The sequence below is a fragment of the Coregonus lavaretus genome (assembly GCF_964263955.1).
Source record: "Coregonus lavaretus genome assembly, contig: HAP1_SCAFFOLD_812, whole genome shotgun sequence".
NCBI classification, from domain to species: Eukaryota; Metazoa; Chordata; class Actinopteri; order Salmoniformes; family Salmonidae; genus Coregonus; species Coregonus lavaretus.
In genome coordinates, this window is record NW_028162456.1 from 45,001 (window position 1) to 67,378 (window position 22,378).

General features: G+C 46.0%; 1 protein-coding gene across 1 annotated transcript in view; it reads right to left on the reverse strand.

Moving 5' to 3' along the window:
* The window catches only part of LOC311119215 (uncharacterized protein), a gene marked incomplete at both ends in the record, with an annotated part of 19,243 nt that extends 898 nt beyond the window's left edge, over positions 1 to 18,345 (reverse strand). The window contains 5 exons of the mRNA XM_084193944.1: positions 609 to 866; positions 1,116 to 1,361; positions 1,461 to 1,718; positions 2,632 to 2,898; positions 18,197 to 18,345. Coding sequence (XP_084050070.1) covers positions 609 to 866; positions 1,116 to 1,361; positions 1,461 to 1,718; positions 2,632 to 2,898; positions 18,197 to 18,345 — 1,178 coding nt within the window. The remainder of the gene's footprint in view (positions 1 to 608; positions 867 to 1,115; positions 1,362 to 1,460; positions 1,719 to 2,631; positions 2,899 to 18,196) is intronic.
* Positions 18,346 to 22,378: the final 4,033 nt, after the last annotated feature.

The window sequence follows — 22,378 nt, forward strand, 5'->3', positions numbered from 1 at the left end:
GAGAGAGAGAGAGAGAGAGAGAGAGAGCGAGAGAGAGAGAGAGAGAGAGAGAGACCGAGAGACCGAGAGAGAGAGAGAGAGAGAGAGAGAGAGAGAGAGAGAGAGAGAGAGAGAGAGAGAGAGAGAGAGAGAGAGAGAGAGAGAGAGAGAGACAGAAACAGAGAGACAGCGAGGGAGAGCGAGAGAGAGAGAGAGACAGAGAGAGAGAGAGACAGAAACAGAGAGACAGCGAGGGAGAGAGAGAGAGAGAGAGACAGAGAGAGAGAGACAGAGAGAGAGAGAGAGACAGAGAGAGAGATAGACAGAGAGAGAGAGAGAGAGAGAGAGAGAGAGAGAGAGAGAGAGAGAAGAGAGAGAGAGCGAGAGAGAGAGAGAGACCGAGAGAGACAGACAGAGACTTATTTAAAACACCATCACACATTAAAACACTGATGAACACACTACAACTCTGTTTGTCATGTCAACTCCCAGGCGTTCCCCTTCAATTCCACCCCTAGGTGAGGTTAAGGTTAAGTGCATTAGATTAAGGTTAGGGTTAGTGGTTAAATCAGTCAGAAAATGACAAGCCTCATATCAATTCTAGCAGGGTTAAAGAGAGCCAACTAAACCTGAGTTGGGAGACTCTGTCCAGAAGAGGCAGGATGCTCTCTATCTCCCCCGGTGGTATGGAGGTCCACAGCAGGTTGACTTTGACTTGGTGGCAGTGCTGCAGGGTAAAACCCAGAGCAGTACAGTCCACTCTGTCCAGCTCTCTGCTGTTCAGGTTGATCCAATGGTCTGAAGACCTCAACAAACTGGACACACAGTCACTGGCTCTGCTGTCATAGATCTGTCTGATGGTGGACTTTACAAAGCTGGAACTGGACCTGAACAAACATGGAGAATGGATTGTTGTGGTTATGTCAAGGTTTCATAAAGGATAACTCACATAGCAACAACTGGCTGGATAGGACATTAATAATTAAAGTCTATAAATATTGAATAAAGATCTCTCACCTCTTGAATAAAACCCCTAATGATATTACAGAGGATCACTCAGAACAACATGTCACTGGATATAAAAAGTTATGTTCTTTTTTCTAGAAAGTCTGAATAGAGAAAGAAGTTCTCCCCACCTCTTGAATATAACCCTTCCCAGAAAGGGGAGAAGATCTGAGATGTTCTTCTCTAGGAGCCTGTTCTTCCTGAGGTCCACAGTGATGTTGTGGGTTGAATGCTGCAGCAGAGAGAGAAGCACTTCCAGGTCCAGCCTGCAGGAGGTCAGGTCTCCACCAACCTTCTCCAGGAACCACTGAGTCAAGTCCTTGTCCTGAGCTTCATACACAACTACAGTCAGCTGCTGCAGAGTGTCTGAGTTCAGTCTAGGAGGTTGGAACATAAAGGCAGTCAGAAATATGAAGAAAAACACATGAATGAAGTTACTATTTCTACTTCTAAAAAAACATCAGCTTCAGACTGACCTGAGAGAGAGAGGTCCCTGGTGACACAGCAGTGTGATGAGAGAGTGACCCTGGATCCAGAAGTCAGTCAGGTCCAGACACTGAACCCTCCAGAGTCTCAGCAGGGATGCCACACTACTCAGAGCCCTGGATAACACTCTCTCTGGTGGCTGGTTGCTCTTTAGGACCAGGGAGAGCTCTGGGACAGTCAGTGGAGTAGCACCTCTCCCTGTCCTCCTAACCAGTCTGGACAGTTTCACTGCCATGCCCACATTCAGCCTGGAATGAAAAGACAAAACTCCAGTCACTTTAAACAGAGAAACCTTGTCAGATAAAATGATCAATAGGAAAATAAACTATTCAATAGACCAGTGTAAGTTCTTCACTCTGTTTGTCAGAACCTAACGGACAACTAGTCCATGCTCAAACCAGGTTTATTCACTCACTGGGTCAAACAGCTGAAAGGACCAAGACATGTTTACACAAGCACATATATTTAGGCGGAGTCTCTAACCTTGCACCTCTGGACAGCCAATACATCTCTGTTGCTAGGCAGGAACTGAAGTGGGGACTGTTCCTCCTCACTTCATCTGACCTGACCTCGGCCCGAACTCCTCCCTCCTCCCTAACTCACGGCTGTCCTACACTGAAACCAGACGGTTACCCTTCTCCTCTCCATAGGATACATGAGATTACCCTTCTCCTCTCCATAGGATACATGAGATTACCCTTCTCCTCTCCATAGGATACATGAGATTACCCTTCTCCTCCCCATAGGATACATGAGATTACCCTTCTCCTCTCCATAGGATACATGAGATTACCCTCCTCCTCTCCATAGGATACATGAGATTACCCTTCTCCTCTCCATAGGATACATGAGATTACCCTTCTCCTCTCCATAGGATACATGAGATTACCCTTCTCCTCTCCATAGGATACATGAGATTACCCTTCTCCTCTCCATAGGATACATGAGATTACCCTTCTCCTCTCCATAGGATACATGAGATTACCCTTCTCCTCTCCATAGGATACATGAGATTTAACAATGACATGTTCTGACAGAATGTCAACTTTCCCCTTTCTCCCCCAGTAGATTTGCATTCACCCAGTTCTAATATGGTAACATGAATAAGGATTGTTTCAAGTTAGAACCCAACACCTGTAAAAGCTGTCTAACTGAACATACCTGAGCTTGTGTAGCTTTGACTCATGTCTCAAAATAAGTAAGGCTCCTTGGAGAGAGATCTTGCTGGGGGTAAGAGTGAGGTCCACTCTGGAGGCACAGAGACCCAGGACTCTCCCCACAGACCTGCAGGTTTTCCTGGGTAACTCTCCTCCCAGTGACAGGGTGGAGCCCAAGGCCTGGAGGAGAGAGGCCAACTGCTGGTCCTCCTCTCTGGACCTCACAGGGACGGATTCACACACCCTCTGGAAGAACCTGTCATCATCACAGCTGAAACAGCAAAACATGGGGGACATGAAATCAGACATTTAGGAGACAGTCCAAAAGTACTGGGACAGTGACACATTTTTTGTTGTTTTGGCTCTGTACTCCAGCACTTTGACATGATACAATGACTATGAGGTTAAAGTTACAGCAATGTTTGTACATACAGTGCCTTGCATTAGTATTCAATCCCCTTACATATGTTTTATTGTGTTACAACCTGGAATTAAAATGGAATCAATTAGAATGTTTTTGTCAAGAAATTACTCAAAATACTCTGTAATGTCAAAGTGGAAGAACAACACTTGTTAAAGATTAATGAAATATAAAACACTAATATACCTTGATTAGATTAGGTATTCCGAGTATAAACTTTCAGGTTTCATGTTACAAAACGTCTCTAAGATAAAATTCACAAGATTTCTAAAGGACAAATTTCTAGCATCACAAACTTTAAGAAAAATTCACAATATCTGTGTGACATTTAGTAATGCAACATTTGTTATGTCAAGAAATCTGAGTATAAATGTTACCAGATTCACCAACACAAAGTTATGATATGCATTTCTGATGGTCACATTATGGTGGGTAAAATACAATGACTATCTTTCTAAACTCATCATCCACTTAAATTGTTCCTTAAAATCCTGACTACAAAGATTGCATATTTTCCAAACGGTATGTGTCTGTTTAGTTTATTAAGTTACTGCAGAAAGCTAAACGCATCCTCTCTAAAGGGAAATACAGGGACAGACAACTACAATCTCTGAACTGTACGGATCCAACTCACCTCAGCTGTGAGATGTAGGGCAGACACTGAAGGAAACTCCTCACTTCACTCTCTTCATCTGACCAGCCCTTCAGCTCTACTGGTTTCTTCTCTGGTTGGAGTTTCAGCACTTCTAGGAGGAGGGAGGCCTTTCTCTCTGAGAGGTCTATGGACCAGACTGCAGGAGCTGACTGGTAAACTGGCTGTAATGCTGGAAGGACACTCCTGCCTGTTTGAGTCTCATAGTCCTTCACATGTGAGTACAGATCCAGCAGGAAATCACTCTGTTCAGAATTGTATCCACTGAGAAAAGGAAAGGTGCTGTAAGTACACACTGATGATACCAGCTTCAGTGTCTTCTCTCCTGTCTGCTCCTCCCACTCTGCTGCTTGAGACAGGAGATCCACCAGGAACTTGATCCACTTTGAGTGATCAGACCTCCAAGGACAGTAACAGCTGATTCAGACATGGATGAACACATGAAACCAGTCATAGCTAAAGATATATGAAGTAGTTACACATTTTGATAGATTAATTATTAATGACTAATTATTACACCTTGAAACTGTGTGAAATGTGTTAGAATGTGTGAGTGTAGGACCAGTAAAGATGATGACATTGTGTTACTATTTAGCAATGTGAGTAAGAGTTAGGCCAGACAACAAAGGACAAGGAGAACTGTCTATAGGCAACTGATAACTGAGGAATTTAGGGAGTAGAGAAACTGTTAGGCTTGTGTGTGTGTGTGTGTGTGTGTGTGACATGATGGTCAGGAGAGCAGTTTTCCAGTGGAAAACTACAGCCCGCCTAAAGAGGGGAGGGATTATTTTTTTCTCTGACGTGTGCATATAAAAAGATTGTACGGCCATTTTGTTTTAGAACGTTCTCAATGAATAAAGCCTGATGATTGTATGCTGGGCTGCTTGGTCTGATTATTAGAGATTTCCAACCTCTACAGACTGAGTAATAATAACTTTTTTGAAACATTGGGATAGAAATTCACGTAACAGCTTGGTCCTTCGAGCCGGATCTCAACACCCGTTGTCTGTCGTCCCAGGGAACCCCAAAACTGTGCACGGGCGGATCTAGAATCCGTGGGATAAAGTCCTGACCTCTAAGACTGAGGGTTAATCCAGGCCGGTGGTGAACTGGTTTACGACAGGAACGGTGACGAGATCCAACCAAATTGAGTCCCAGCTACAAGAATAAGGTCAGTAATCTTTATTAATTGGATTTTGGGGGAATTGAACTGTAACCTGCAGTAAGGATTTATGGAGTAAAAATTTGCTGTAGTGAGGTTCCATCAATAATCCACAAAGGGATCGACATCCCGGTAGCCCGTTTTTAGAAGACGGGGGGGGGTCCAAAATAGACTCCTGGTAGAGAGGCCATTACCAAACATAAACTAGCCTTGTGTTGAGACAATATGAAGGGGGTTGTCAAAAGTATATTATTATCTTGTAGAATATTATAAGTCATAAACAACTGTAGATTAGCAGTAACTCTATCCATTCCATGAAACTGGAGCCGTAATTTGTCTTAGTACAAACTCCAAGTTGCCGGTAGTGTTAACCAATAATCTTGCGTGAGACTTTATATTTGCTCAAAAGTCACATCTAAGAATACATTCCAAAAACAGGGACCAAAATAGGTTGTGTGAGGAAGTAAGTAATTATAATTGACTATTTTGAGGAAGAAACATAAGAAATTAATTAAAGATCGAATAAATCATTAAAAGCTAAATTGTAAAATTATTTAATACCTAACAACTCAGTTAAAGTGACAAAAACAATTATTAGAGAGTTGGAAGTAATCTAAATTCAAATAAAGGTGAGATTCAGGAATTTGGTAAAAGCCATAAAGTAATTTTTCAATGTTTTGGGTATAGGACGATCAAAGAGTCCTGCCAATATGGGAAGCAAACCCTCCAAGGAGGTCCCGGGGTCAACCGGAGATGAGAGATTTATGGAATCCAGGGATAGAAGAAATCTCCATGATGTAACCAGGTGGAGGGAGAGGTATGGTTTTGAGGGACGTCTAGACGCAGATAAACTCGAATCCATGCTTAAACAGATACATAAGGTGTGTAAAGGAGAAAGAAGCAGTGAGAGAGAGAGAGAGAGTAGGAGGGGGCCAGTACCCACTGATAGCCTTACCTCAGAACAGCGCCGGAGAAGATGGCTGCCGTTTTACAGCCCTCTAACCAATTGTACTATTATGTGTGTTTTTCTGCGTTATTTGTAATTTATTTTGTACATAATGTTTCTGCCATCGTCTCTTATAACCAAAAAGAGCTTCTGGATATCAGGACAGCGATTACTCACCTCGTATTGAACGAAGATTTTTTCTTCAACGAGGCGGCCGCGAAGGATATCATACAGACACCCGACAAGGCCCAAATCCCCGTCATTCGCGTGAGGAAGAGACGGAGATATCGTGGACGCAGATCGGGGTGCCTTGTAAGGATCCGACGGCGAGCGAGTAAACTGCCTCTTCCATCAATCCTATTAGCCAACGTTCAATCTTTTGAAAATAAAGTGGACGATTTAAGATTACGGTTATCCTACCAACGGGACATTAAAAACTGTAATATATTATGTTTCACCAAGTCGTGGCTGAACGACGACAATGATAACATTCAGCTAGCGGGATATACGCTACATCGGCAGGACAGAACGGCTGACTCCGGTAAGACAAGGGGTGGCGGTCTGTGTATATTTGTAAACAACAGCTGGTGCACAAAACCAAATACTAAGGAAGTCTCGAGGTTTTGCTCGCCTGAGGTAGAGTATCTTATGATAAGCTGTAGACCACACTATTTACCAAGAGAGTTTTCATCTATATTTTTCATAGCTGTCTATTTACCACCACAAACCAATGCTGGCATTAAGATTGCACTGAATGAGTTGTACAAGGCCATTAATCAACAGGAAAACGCTCATCCAGATGCAGCGCTCCTAGTGGCCGGGGACTTTAATGCAGGGAAACTTAAATCCGTTCTACCTAATTTCTACCAGCATGTTAAATGTGCAACCAGAGGGAAAAAAACTCTAGACCACCTTTACTCCACACACAGAGACGCATACAAAGCTCTCCCTCGCCCTCCATTTGGCAAATCTGACCATAACTCTATCCTCCTGATTCCTGCTTATAAGCAAAAACTAAAGCAGGAAGCACCAGTGACTCGGTTAATAAAAAAGTGGTCAGATGACGCAGATGCTAAGCTACAGGACTGTTTTGCTAGCACAGACTGGAACATGTTCCGGGATTCTTCAGACAGCATTGAGGAGTACACCACATCAGTCACTGGCTTCATCAATAAGTGCATCGATGATGTCGTCTCCACAGTGACCGTACGTACATACCCCAACCAGAAGCCATGGATTACAGGAAACATCCGCACTGAGCTAAAGGGTAGAGCTGCCGCTTTCAAGGAACGGATCTCTAACCCAGACGCTTATAAGAAATCCCGCTATGACCTCCGACGAACCATCAAACAGGCAAAGAGTCAATACAGGTCTAAGATTTAATCGTACTACACTGGCTCTGACGCTCGTCGGATGTGGCAGGGCTTGAAAACTATTACAGACTACAAAGGGAAGCACAGCCGCGAGCTGCCCAGTGACACAAGCCTACCAGACGAGCTAAACCACTTCTATGCTCGCTTCGAGGCAAGCAACACTGAAGCATGCATGAGAGCACCAGCTGTTCCGGATGACTATGTGATCACGCTCTCCGTAGCCGATGTGAGTAAGACTTTTAAGCAGGTCAACATTCACAAGGCCGCGGGGCCAGACGGATTACCAGGACGTGTACTCCGAGCATGTGCTGACCAACTGGCAAGTGTCTTCACTGACATTTTCAACATGTCCCTGACTGAGTCTGTAATACCAACATGTTTCAAGCAGACCACCATAGTCCCCGTGCCCAAGGACTCTAAGATAACCTGCCTAAATGACTACGACCCGTAGCACTGACGTCTGTAGCCATGAAGTGCTTTGAAAGGCTGGTCATGGCTCACATCAACAGCATTATCCCAGAAACCCTAGACCCACTCCAATTTGCATACCGCCCCAACAGATCCACAGATGATGCAATCTCTATTGCACTCCACACTGCCCTTTCCCACCTGGACAAGAGGAACACCTACGTGAGAATGCTATTCATTGACTACAGCTCAGCATTCAACACCATAGTGCCCTCTAAGCTCATCACTAAGCTAAGGATCCTGGGACTAAACACCTCCCTCTGCAACTGGATCCTGGACTTCCTGACGGGCCGCCCCCAGGTGGTAAGGGTAGGTAACAACACATCTGCCACACTGATCCTCAACACGGGGGCCCCTCAGGGGTGCGTGCTCAGTCCCCTCCTGTACTCTCTGTTCACCCATGACTGCATGGCCAGGCACGACTCCAACACCATCATTAAGTTTGCCGACGACACAACAGTGGTAGGCCTGATCACCGACAACGATGAGACAGCCTATAGGGAGGAGGTCAGAGATCTGGCCGTGTGGTGCCAGGACAACAACCTCTCCCTCAACGTGACCAAGACAAAGGAGATGATTGTGGACTACAGGAAAAAAAAGAGGACTGAGCACGCCCCCATTCTCATCGACGGGGCTGTAGTGGAACAGGTTGAGAGCTTCAAGTTCCTTGGTGTCCACATCACCAACGAACTATCATGGTCCAAACACACCAAAACAGTCGTGAAGAGGGCACGACAAAGCCTATTCCCCCTCAGGAGACTAAAAAGATTTGGCATGGGTCCTCAGATCCTCAAAAAATTCTACAGCTGCACCATCGAGAGCATCCTGACTGGTTGCATCACCGCCTGGTATGGCAACTGCTTGGCCTCCGACCGCAAGGCACTACAGAGGGTAGTGCGTACGGCCCAGTACATCACTGGGGCAAAGCTTCCTGCCATCCAGGACCTCTATACCAGGCGGTGTCAGAGGAAGGCCCTCAAAATTGTCAAAGACTCCAGCCACCCTAGTCATAGACTGTTCTCTCTGCTACTGCACGGCAAGCGGTACCGGAGTGCCAAGTCTAGGTCCAAAAGACTTCTCAACAGCTTCTACCCCCAAGCCATAAGACTCCTGAACAGCTAATCATGGCTACCCGGACTATTTGCACTGCCCCCCCACCCCATCCTTTTTACGCTGCTGCTACTCTGTTAAGTATTTATGCATAGTCACTTTAACTCTACCCACATGTACATATTACCTCAACTACCTCAACTAGCCGGTGCCCCCGCACATTGACTCTGCAACGGTACCCCCCTGTATATATAGCCTCCCTACTGTCACTTTATTTTACTTCTGCTCTTTTTTTTTCTCAACACTTTTTTTGTTGTTGTTTTATTTTTACTTTTTTGTTTAAAATAAATGCACTGTTGGTTAAGGGCTGTAAGTAAGCATTTCAAGTCTGCACCTGTTGTATTCGGCGCATGTGACCAATACAATTTGATTTGATTTGATTTGATAATTACATTTACATTTTAGTCATTTAGCAGATGCTCTTATCCAGAGCGACTTACAGGAGCAATTAGGGTTAAGTGCCTTGCTCAAGGGCACATTTACGTCATTTAGCAGACGCTCTTATCCAGAGCGACTCACAAATTGGTGCATTCACCCTATAGCCAGTGGGATAACCACTTTACAATTTGGGGGGGGTAGAAGGATTACTTTATCCTATCCCAGGTATTCCTTAAAGAGGAATATTGGCGGGGAATGGCGGGGAATGGCGGGGAATGAAAGGGGCCCCAGCAACCTTAGATGTATACAGTAATAATAATAATAATAATAATATGCCATTTAGCAGACAGGCCATGAACACAGAGGACGTGGCCAGAGCGGTAGAAGGAATGACCCACCCCAAAACAGGAATAGTAAGGTTTGGGCCGCCGTTAGAGGGCAGTGGGTTTCAGGGGATGCCCAGAGGGCACTTTTGCCATGGGCCGATCACGGAGAGTATGTTGGGAAAATAACTGAATTGTGTAATAGCCTCAGAGAACATTACCATCGTCATGCAGACTTCTCTAAAGCACATGAGTGTAAACAAGAGGATAGTGAGACTGTCAGCTAGTACTTAGAGAGGGTTAAATATATGTTTAACGCAAACAGTGGCATACCGAACCAGACCAGAGACAGGGGAATTATACGCCCCAACATCAGCAATTAAAGTTAGCATTCCACAGTGGAATGTCACCAGAGATAAGCAGAACCATTAAAATGACTTTGGTGGGTTGGGGGGGGGGGGGGGGGGGGCATCGCTAGCTGAGGTTAAATGATATGCAATTCATCATGAGCAGAATGACAGACAGGACAGAGCCAAGAAAGAGCAGAAAGGAGCAGAGTACCTAATGGCCACTCTTGGGGAAATAGCGTGTAAAGGCAGAAACACAGGGAAAAGTGAAGGCTACAGCGGGGAAGGTCGGTGCTTCAACTGTAACAAAGGAGGGCATTTCGCCAGAGAGTGTGAGGCCCCATGCAGATACTGTGGTAAGACAGGCCATAACTCTTTTCAATGCAAACCCAAAGGAAAAGGAAAGAAAGAAAAAAGAGAGAAGCCTAACAGACGTCTATTTCCCAGCTTTGAGCGTGAGGAAGAGGCAGATAAGGCTTGACTAGTCCTTGAGGGAGAAAGAGTAGACTCTAGTGAGGGGGAGACTACAGAACCCATTGATCCAAATTGTGAAGTGTTTGAATTGGCTACTATTGACTTAGCACTTCAACAGGAACAGAAACCTTATTTAACATTGACAGTAATGGGTAAGAAAATTAAATTCCTTTGTGATACGGGAGCCTGCAGGACAGCAATCTGTGCAACAGACAAGCCAGATGGAGTCAGGATTGATGGGGAGAAAATCATAGTGCGATCTGCCTCTGGTCATCAATTTATTGAAAGGTTATCAGCCCCAATAACCCTAAAACATGACCAATCAGGAGGAGAGGCAACCATACCCGTCCTGATATCTAAGCTGTGTCCGGGAAATTTACTAGGACGTGATGTAATGACTAAATTGAATGGGGTCGTAATTTCCACTGAGAGGGGAATGAAAGAGACGGAATCTAAAACACAAATCCAGAAAATCACATTGTATGATTTTTAAGTAATTAATTTGCAGTGTATCAAATAATTGTTCTCCCCACTGTATATCTGCTGTATTCTAAACAATGACAGATTGGGGGTTTCATAAGAGGTGGCTATAATTTAGTTGATACCAGAGGTAATTAGATTTGAGAAATGTTGAAAAGTAATGTTAGATGGAAAGTCAGCATAAGAGATTGTACAGGGTTTCCTGTGTAAAAAAATAAAATAAAATAAAATTAATAGAAATTGGGTGATGAGAAATGTTCAATTGCATTGTTTAAGCAGGAATGGTATTAAATTCATGCTTTCTAGTTATGTGTATGCAAATATGTTATTCGTTTTTGGTGGTGTGTGGATAGAATTGACTAATGCCAGGATTTAGTAAACGAAGCAGAGAGATGTAGTGAGAGCAGTGGAAGGGATACCCCACCCTAAGACGGGGGTACACCAGCTCAGAAGAGATATGGAAGGGCTGACCGCCAGCTTTAAGCTGAATACAGGGGTTCTAGAGTGGGCAGAAGGAGGGGCTTATGGAGATAAATTGGCACAACTCTGTGATAATCTGAGAGAATATTATCAGACATGCCGACTTCTCCAAAGTCCACGAGTGTAAGCAGGGAGACAGTGAGACTATTAGTCAATACCTAGAGAGACAGAGATGTTTGCAATGCAAACAGTGGATTTATTAAACAAAAGGTTTATATTTTAATAAATTAATGCAACAGGTTTAAATCAGTAGATTACCGGAAGGTGGTTATGGGTTTGTTATTTATAGGTTTAGTGAATTTAATGATACGTGGAGTTATCTGATGTGTTCTGAGGGGGGAGTTTTGTGTTTTTATTTTTATTTTCCAAGATTGAGGGAAATCCCCTACAGTATATGTTAAGTGACAGTAGGAGACAACGTATCATTTTTAAAAAAAAATTATAGATGCCTGGAATAAAATATCACTGCTTACTTATATGAAGTAAGGGCTATATTGGCAAATGAGTGAAATATGTGTAACCCTCTCACCAGGCTCGAATTTGACTCTCACAATATTACCTTATTTAGAATATCTGAACAGCATGGGATATTAGGTGAGAAGGACATCTCCAATAAGAATCCCTATTGTAAACTTGCTAGGGTGAATGACAAATAGGGTATTAACTTCAGATAGAATGATTATAGACTTGGTTATTATTATAAGGATATGCTTTCCCATGCATTAAATGAAACAGTAAATGACTCCACCAATACAACAGACATAAGGTTCAAGATCTATATTAATAAAATGTTCAATGTATCACATCAAAAGAAATAAAAACAATAAACCCCAATGATTTTTCCACAACCCATGTCCAAATTATTTGCAAGCTTGCTTAAACCCTGGGCACGCGTTGGAGCTCATTAAAAAATTACGACATACATAAAGTCCCGAAGTCCACCCCACATTTGTAGTTACTCACTACTCGTAGATAATGCCTCAGCAAAATATAGTAGTTCCGTGCAGGTGTCCTCACAAGATCCACAACGAACACAGCTATCAATGCAGCCAGTACTCGGTAGCAGCAACAGACATCCGTTGGAAACCCGAACTTGTTGATCGTCACAAGCAATTCTCTCCAAGTCTTGCACGATGCTAGGCTAACCTCTAGGATGTCGAATGTCTCCACAATGCGACGGCAGCTTCAGTCTCCACTAGGTCTTTCTTAACGAAATAATAAACACTCTCTTATAGAAATAAAATCAGGATTTCCCTTAAAAAAAAACTCTGTAGGTATGGTTTTGTTTTCTCTTTATCGTTTCCTTTGGTCGTTTTTCCTTCACCAACCCCACTAACGTCTCTCCTCTCCCTTCTTTCAACCTTTTCCCTCTCTTTTCTTTCTCAGCAACCAGTCCACTCTCCCATTGGCCACAATTTAACAAGTTACCTCATTGGTCAAAACTTTAACGTGATACGTGGGAAACGATTAGTTACCGGAGTGTAACTCCAGTTCTATGAGTGGAGTGGAGCCCCATAGGGGAGCTCTGCTCCTAGTGGTTTACCCTCTGCCCTAAGGCAGCAGCAGCCTGAAACAAATTTATGCACACACCTGCAGCCAATGGGAGCACAGGTGTCCCTATAAGAGGGGATGCCTCCCCTCATTCTGCCTCCCGAGATATTATCTTCAGCGAGACTAGAGAGGGTCGGCAGGGCCTTAAGTCCTATGGGGCTCCGCTCCACTCATAGAACTGGAGTTACACTCCGGTAACTAATCGTTCTATATCGTGGAGCTCCGCCCCATAGGGGAGCTCTGCTCCTAGTGGTTTAAGGCGGAGCGTAGCGCTCCAAAATGTACTCCCTGCCGAGCCTAACACTTCCCATTAAAAAATGAAAAGGTCAAGCCTAGCAATGGCCGCAACCAATTCCCGCAGTACTGCAACTAAAAACCCCTACGGGCGTCACAATATACCGCGTCATCGGTTAAAGACCCGCCCCACCTAGTTCAATGGCAATGCCATTGACTAGTGGGCAGATCACCAGAATAAAAGCTACACTAATCTGTACTAGCAGATAGATGTGCCTCAATATCCTGTGAAAACACTACCGACCACTAATGGAATGACACCAAGTATCACTCTACATTATGTGCACAGTAGACCGCCTCACTCACTCAATGGAATCCCAGAGATTAGTAGGCAGGAACAAAATATAAGTCATACTAAACTGAACAATCAGATGGATGACCTCACATTCTGTCAATTCAATACATGCCTCTACTGTACTGACCCTGTCAGTCAAGAGTCATGCCACAAGATATGCTTTCCATCCAAAGCGGACCTGATAGAAACCTGTGTCCATCGTCCTGCTTTTCTCTCTTCTAGCTCAAGATTCCCCTTCAGCTATGCTGAGTACAATCGAGCCAGAGAGATAGAAAGCCTATCTATCAAAAACATGTTTTCCTAGCCAAAGCGGACCTGATGGGAACCTGCCCATAGTCCTGCTTTATCCTCTCTTCCTGGCTCAAAATCTCCTTTCAGCTTTGCTGAGTACAGACCGAGCCAAAAAGTTAGAAAACATATCTGACAAGAATATGTCTTCCTAACCAAAGCGGACCTGATGGACACCCATGTCCACAGTCCTGCTTTTTCCCTCTCCATCTTGCTCCAAATCTCCCTTCTGCCACGCTGAGTACAGATCGAGCCAAACAGTTAGAAGACATATCTAATAGATAGAAACAGAATATGTCTTCCTAATCAAAGCGGACCTGATGGACACCCATGTCCACAGTCCTGCTTTTTTCCTCTCTTTCTTACTCAAGATCTCCCATCAGCCACGCTGAGTACAGATCGAGCCAAAGAGTTAGAAGACATATCTAATAGACAGAAACGGATAAATGGAGACGGTGTCGACCATGACGCTGCTCTACAAATATCCTCTACCCCTGTTCCTCTGAAGAGGGTAGTAGAAGCTGCTACTCCACGAGTGGAGTGAGCTCTGATACCCTGAGGCAGTTGCCGCCCTGCTACCTCATAAGCTGTCTCAATGCCTTCACAAATCCAATGAGACAATCGCTGTTTTGAAAGTGGTCTACCTAATGCAGCCGCACCGTGACACACAAACAGCTGAGGCGATGACCTAATCGCTGCTGTGCGCTCAACGTAACACGCCAAAGCGCGCACTGGGCACAGACAATGAAGCTTTTCCTCACTCCTCTCCCCATGAGGAGGGGGAGAAAAAGCCCACAACGCTAATAACCTTCGGCACAAACGCCGGGTTAGGACGTAACACCGCTCTGCTCAGATCGCCATTAATGGCAAGGCAGTCGGGTCTCGTCGACAGGGCACACAAATCACTGACACGCTTAGCGGTAGTCAAGGCGAGCAACAGTGCCGTCTTGATAGACAGCATCTTGAGGGGTATTTGATTCAATGGCTCGAACGGCGACTTACATAGCGCTTCGAGTACCAAAGCCAAATCCCACTGGGGCAGCGTGGCTCTAGGCATTGGCCTAAGCCGCCGCGTTCCCAATAAGAAACGTTTCACTAAAGGGTGGCTGAACACGTTCGTTCCGCCAAACCCCTCATGACCAGCTGAAATTGCCGCTGCAAACACTCTAATGGTGGAGGGCGATTTCTGCTTATCAAACATAAACTGCAGAAAAAAGAGCACACTCTCAACCTGACAGTTCATGGGGTCCACACCTTGTGTGTCACACCATCGTGAAAAAACGTTCCATCTGCTGGTATACATCCTAGAAGTGGAACCGGCTCGTGCACCTTGTATGGTTCTGATCACTGCATCAGATAACCCACGGCGCCTCAACCTGTCCCATTCAGGAACCAAGCCTTCAGTGGTTGGCTGATTATGGGCCACTGCCCTATCGAGCCTCCCGCCTGGGTCAAAGCGTCCCGTCGATGTGGAATTGGCCAAGGTGGCGCAATCAACATCTGACTCATCTCCGCAAACCACGGAGCCCCCGGGCGATCGGGCGCTATCAGTATCACTGACAGCGCCTCTGACCTCACCCTGGCTAGCAGTGGGAGAATGCAAGACAGCGGAGGGAATGCATACAGGAGAACTTTCGGCCACGGGTAGTGCGCGAATGCGTCTCTTCCCAGTGGTGGCTCGTCCTGTTCCCTCAGAGAGAACCATAGGGGACATTGCGCGTTCACGCGTGACGCGAACAGATTCTCCTCGGCTCTCCCGAACTGTTCCCAAATTCGGAGAACAATGTCCGGATGCAGACACCACTCGTCGTCTCGAGGACCCCCTCTTGACATGAGGTCTGCTCCTACGTTCAAGTAGCCCGGAATGTGTGCTGCTCTCAATGAGCGAAGGTGCTTGTGAGCCCACAGCCACAATTCCTCTGCCGCCCGGTGGAGGGCAGGTGACCTGACCCCTCCCTGGCGATTTATGTGAGCTACTGTGGTCCGGTTGTCTGACCAGATCAGCACATCGCGACCCCGAAGGGTAGGCGCGAAGTGGGTCAGAACCAGTCGAACCGTTTCCAACTCCAAGAGGTTTATGTGACGACCTGATTGAGGCCATACACCTCCTATCGCTTGAGTCTGACATGTCCCTCCCCATCCAGTCAGAGAAGCATCTGTAAATACTGGAATGTAGGATGACACCTTGCCCATCGGGACTCCGTGCGTGAGAACGCTCGGATTCCTCCAGTAGTCCAGGTCTGCTCTTAGCGAGAGAGGAACCACCACCAACCGATGACGTTGACGCACTGGGTCTAGTCTTAGTTGGGCGAACCATCGCTGTATTCTGCGCATGTGCAGGAGTCCCAGCGGAACCACAGAGTGGGCTGACGACATGAGATCCAAAAGTGACATGATCGACAGCGATTCGGACGACACTTCCTCAGGGCTAGCAACAATGCTACCCTTCGAGGGTCCGAAATTCGAGCCCTCATCATTACAGTGTCTAGCTGTAGCCCCAGGTAGACAATCTGATGACTGGGCCAGGGTGCGCTCTTTTTCCAATTCACAGCGAACCCCAGACGCGTGAGATAAATCACTGTCTGTGTTGTGTGAGTGAACGCCAGCTCTGCTGACGGGGCGAGAACCAGCAGGTCATCTAGGTAGGCTAATAGCCTTGTCCCTTGACGACGCAACGGTTCCAATGCCGCCTCCACACATTTGGAAAACGTTCGAGGTGCCAGGGCGTACCCGAATGGCATCCTCGTGAACTCGTACGCCACCCCTTGAAAGGCGAACCGCAGAAACTTCCTGTGACGCGATTGTATCGGCACATGAAAGTACGCGTCCTTTAGGTCTATGCTTGTACAAAAGTCTCCTTTCTGGACACATTCCAGTAGACGTTTTGTCGTCAGCATTCGGAAGGGCCGTTTGGTTATGCTCTCGTTGAGAATGCGTAAATCCAAAATCAGCCTCACTCCCCCCGTCTTTTTGGGCACTAGGAAATAAGGCGAATATAGCCCTTTGTTCCTTTGCTCCCGGGGAACTACTGTGACCGCCTCCTTCGCCAAACGTTCCGTAATCTCTGACATTAGAGCGGCCACTTTGTCTGGCGTTTTCATCACCGTCTCCACCACTCCCCTGAACGGGGGTGGGGTTCGATGGAATTGGAGGGCATAACCCTTCTGCATCGTCTGTTCTAGCCAGCGTGAGAAGGTACAGCTTCGTTGCCACTGCCGGCAATGCAGAGAAAGCGGGCGCGCACGAAGCTGTGGTGCATCCAGTAGGAAGGACCTGTATTCCTCTATGGCCCTCGCCGCCGCTATTCCCCAGCATTGGGTTGGTGGAATAGCCCAAGGCGGGCCCCCCTCGAAAGGGAGAGGAAACATCAGCACGTTCTGAGAGAATCGGAGGCCTTGATACGTCAGTTACGTCTGTAACTCTAGTATTCCGGCCCTCCGTGAACGTAGCACGGTTTTGAGCTGCGCTGACTGAGGTATTAACCTGAGACAGAGCGCCCTCCCCGGATAGCAATTGCGTCATCATGTCATTGTCTGACTGAGACTGCTGCTTGTCATGAGATCCGTCCACTGCAGTACTCAACAGAGTCTGGAAAGTGTGGTCTCTAACTGGTACCACAAGGTGGCGCCACAATACCTATTTTTCACTGGTCTCATGAGGTTGCTCAACAGCACACTCTAGGTGTGGTGAGCTGCACTCAGAGTAGTGGGCATTGTTACGTTCTGAATTAACCGGGGGCGCCCATACATTGGTTACACCTGTAACTCTAGTATTTCGGCCCTCTGGTGAACGTCGCACGGGTCTGAACTGCGCTGGCTGAGGCGATAGCCTGAAGCAAGGCGTCATTCCCAGCTAGCGGCTGCGTCTTCATGTCATACTTAGACTGAGACAGCTGCCTGCTATGTGAGACCTTTACTACAGAGCTCCTAGGAGTCTGTAGTAAAATATCTTTATTAGGTGAGCTAAGGCTACGCCTTGCTACCTTTTTCTCTTTCCTCTCCTGTGTGTGTTCAACTACGCACCTTCGGTGGGTTGAGCTACACTCAGGATGGTGAGAGAAAATCATAGGACGTGAAGTACTCTGCAATGTGTCATGGAAAAAGGGCTCTTTTGTGACAATGTCAGTGGGAGCCAACTCTTTATTCACATAACAACAATAAACATTTCCCTCCATGCCCTGAACAATAGGGTGGGGGGGAACAGTGGGCTCTGTCGCGCCCAGCGCCGAGCCGTCATCCGTCCTCTCCCCCTCGTCCCGTCATTGACGCCGTCGTTTCTGGCTGACCTTCTGGTGTTGCCAGGACGGTTTTGTGACGACCTCTCTCGCCGGCGGAATCATCGACACCACTGTCGTCGCTGGGGGGGCCGAGCCCGCTCGCCTGCTGTCGGTGGTAGGCGCCTGTCGCCTGGCCCGTCGCCTCCCTGTAGTTCTACTGGGGGCGTTCGAGGTTGACGGGTTAGTTGAGGCCCGGCTAAACTTGCCTGCCAATGGCAGGTGTTTAGCCAGGTGCTTCCTCTTCGTCTAGCTTGCCGAAACGCTCCGTCGCCTCCTTAACGGCGACCCCAAAGAGGCCCTCGCTAGAGACGGGAGCGTTTAGCAGCGAGGCTCTGTCCGTCTCCTTCATGGCCGTCATTGACAGCCAGAGGTGACGTTCCATGACCACCGAGGTGGCCATGGACCGGCCTGCGCATATCGCTGATGCCTGTGTCAAATGAAGAATAGCGCCAGAAATCCTGGACGCCTCTTCAATCTCCTCGCTGGTCAACTCAGTTGTTAGACGGGATAGGGAGGCCACGAGGAGGGCAATGTTGTTAGCCGCTGACACAGCCTGGGCTCCCAGCGTAAAGGACTTCTCAGCCAGCTGTGCTGTGAGTCTGTCCTTTTGCGCTGGCAAGGTGGCTTTCTTGGAGGCCGCCCAGGGACTCGAACCCGGCACTAGATACGCCGCCATGGCGCTCTCGAGCCTAGGGATTCCCTTGGCAGCCCACTCACGTCCAGCCACTCTCGTGAATGGGGTGTACACTCTGGCCGGCGAACGCGCCGCCAGGGGTGTATCCCACGAGCCCTCTACATATTTTCAGAGAGAAGGCATAGCCGGAGCCATTGGCTCAGCTGCCTTTCTCGGTCTAGAGTAGGGGCCGCCCTCCATCATGTCGACCTCCACAGGGGGGGAGCAGGGGGCAGCGCTATCTCTAGACGATTCGCGGCTCTCTCAATGAGTTCGGGAAAGTCCGAACGCAGAGAGGCCGCTGCGAAGGACAGGGCTGCTGACGTAACAGAGCCCGTGTCGTCATCGCACAAGGAGCCATAAGACCTCTCACTCCCCAAAGGGAAGGGGGTCTTGAAGGTTGGCGTCAGAGGGTCGGATTGTTCCATTGGAACAACCATCTCTGCGTCCTTCTCCTTGTCATCCCCTGAGTCAGCACTGTCCGTCGACGCCTCTGAAGCAGAGGCGAGAAGAGACAGTACATCCTCTAGGGGGATATCCTCCCTAAAGAACGCCCAACGCTGCTTCCTCACCTTCATAGGAAGGAGGGCGCAGGAGGCGCAATTAGGGGGATTGCCGGTCCCTTCCTTGGCATGCTGCGGCCCCAAACACACGAAACAGAGGTCGTGGGGGTCCGCAGATGCCATGGAGGAACATCGGCACTGAGCCCTGAAAAGGGCTTTTGGGGGTGGAAAATCTCCTGGTGTGCTCATTTAGAAGACATCGATGGCTGGCTCATCGACGGCGATTTCTTCCTGAGTCTTCTCTTCGTCTCTTGGCTTCTTCAGTCTAGTCGTCCAGTCGCTGAAGATAATGGGAGGCAGAATGAGGGGAGGCATCCCCTCTTATAGGGACACCTGTGCTCCCATTGGCTGCAGGTGTGTGCATAAATTTGTTTCAGGCTGCTGCTGCCTTAGGGCAGAGGGTAAACCACTAGGAGCAGAGCTCCCCTATGGGACGGAGCTCCACGATATAGAACTTAAACTTAAAAGTAAACCAACCTATTCACTTGTACATTTTTTCAAAATAAATGCATTAATGACATTACAAATCAGGAGCTATTCGATCACCTTTTAAATCTAATACCAATGAATTATAACAAATAAACTCTATACTTGGTTTTAGCAAGGTATTACATATGACATTAAGAAGGGTGACAGGAACAATAGAAGGGGAAAAAGATTTCCCTAAGGTGTTGATCAAAATAAACGATAATGGATCATTTGATATGGGATCACATGGAGCAGATTTAGGGGTTCAATAATCATTGTGAGATTTAAAGAGGATATGATCTGAAGGGTAATCAATTAAACATAATCATTGTATACTCGAGGAATTTTGAGTGGTTTTATGGATTAGTTATGAGGAATTAGATTGATACAAACGATTATTGATGAGTTAGGACTGGGGATATCTGTTTTGTGTGTACTTACCATTTTTAGATTACTGATGGTAATTGAAGGTTAACAAAATGTATAATTTCTCTTCCAGGAGAAAGAGATTTGCTTATCTCATTGGAATGTTGCCCAGGGATAGGGGGAGCAGTTTAGTTGAGTTAGGCAGTATTTAGGTCATAAAAGTGAGCTACCAAATTAAGTGGGGCCTGGCTATTTTTGGTTGCTGTGTTTCAATTGGGGTTTTCCAATAAAAAACAACACACCTAGTATGATGTTTATAAAGGGTTGCTATTTTGATTTTAGGGGTTTTTCAACAGGTCAAAGGTGATAAGTCTTAAAGGAGCACACACAGTGAATCTTATGGAGTTTTTCGGTTTTGACTGAGTTTAGGGTATATATGATTTCTTATGAGAATAAATGTCACGAGGACTTAATGAACACTTGGGATAAGTAACATTTATGAAATATTTAGAATGATGGTAATGTTTAGTATACTATGGGATGGAACAGTTCGTTGAATGATTTCAATGGCCTCTGAACTCTGTTTTAACCTTCTGGTGTTAATTAATCATCCACACTGGTAACTCTAAAGGCATGAGAGGAGGACTTTAAGATAGTTTATTTTACCAAGTTGAGGGTAATTTATAGTACTGTGAAAAGTGTGAAGATTATAATTTGGTAATAATATATATGATTTGAACCACAAAATAACAGAAGAGAGAGAGAGCTTTCCTTGAATGAGGGATACCTGTTGCTAGTCAATTGTAGTAATCTTGGATTACTTTTACGGGATAGAAGTAAATTGAGGTATTATCAAATGTTGTCATTTACATTTCATTTTTATTATGCTTTAATAAACAACAAGTTGGTATTTGAAACTAAATTAATGCAATGAGCTGCAGTAATCAGAGGAAGGCACAATCTAATGCGAAACAGCTATTACCTAGATCATTTATTTAGTAATGAGATCAGGAAGATAGGAGCAATAAAGAAGCAAGGGACAGTCTCAAAAATAAATAAGGGATGGCAATTGGATGATAAATTACCAATATTACCTAAGTGATTGTTTAGGTAGGTGGTAATATTGACACATGGGCAGTGACATGTGTCAAAAGGAGGGATGGATGGTAGAGCAGATTAGACAACACTTTGTTGCATATGGGATCACTAATTATTTTAAAAAATAACTTTTGTTCAAGATGTGTTATCTGTGCTCAAAATAATCACCAGGGCAGACAAAGGGCACCTCAAGGTGAGTATCCTCCGGCTAAGTACCCTTTCCAGCAATTGGAAATTGATTTTATAGAGTTATCACGGAGTGAAGGGAAGAAATTTAGAGTAACCGCAGATAAAGATGGGTTATCCCCCTTTGAGAAAGTGTTTGGAAGACCTTACAGAATGCCACAGTTGGCAGGACCAGACAGGCAGACATAGAACTAGAGAATACACTAGCAGAACACATGAGAAAATTGTTCGTTAACCGTATGTCTAAGAATTTGTGTCCTACAGGAGAATTAAAGGAGAAGGTGACTCATAGTATACAACCTGGAGACTGGGTGTGGATCCAATCGTTGAGGAAAAAAGATTGGAAGCAGCCCCTCTGGGAGGGACCATACCAAGTCCTGTTGGTAACTGCCTTCGCTATAAGAATAGCTGAGAGAGCTACTTGGGTCCACGTTACCCACTGCAAAAAGGTAGGCCCACATACCAACACCGTTGAACACACACAGAGTTAAAGAGAAGAACAGACACCATTAGGGTTCAGGGGTAAACTCTGTTAACGAAGAAACCCTACCCCAATCTTTCATCACTGTGGGGTGTTTATAGAGGTGTGGGTATGGGGAAGTACCAGGCAGGTGGGTCAGGGACTGGATTGGGATGGCGTTTTTGGGGGATTTTGGGGGACTCTGAGCTGCATCATCATGTTAACCATATTATGGATTAATCCAGGTCAACCTAAACAGGGAAATGATGCACTGATTCGATCTCGTAGAAATACTGAAACCAAGAAAGACTATTGGGGGAATTATTATTTTAGTAGTTAAAGTCAGTTTAGGACAAGATGGGGGATTCAAGATACCATTAGACTGTCAGAGCGGGCGTAGGTGTGGTGTAGGAATCAGATGCAGGACACAGATGCTAGTCCAAAAATACTTTAGTAAAGTCCACAGAATGAACGGCTACAAACAGAGCCGGAGGCACGAGAAAAATAACGCACTCAGCGTATAAATGCAAAACACGCACAACAAGTGCGGACACTCTATCTAAAACAGAAATAGAGCACAAACTGACTGGAAACACCTGCTGACAAGGAACAACTACAC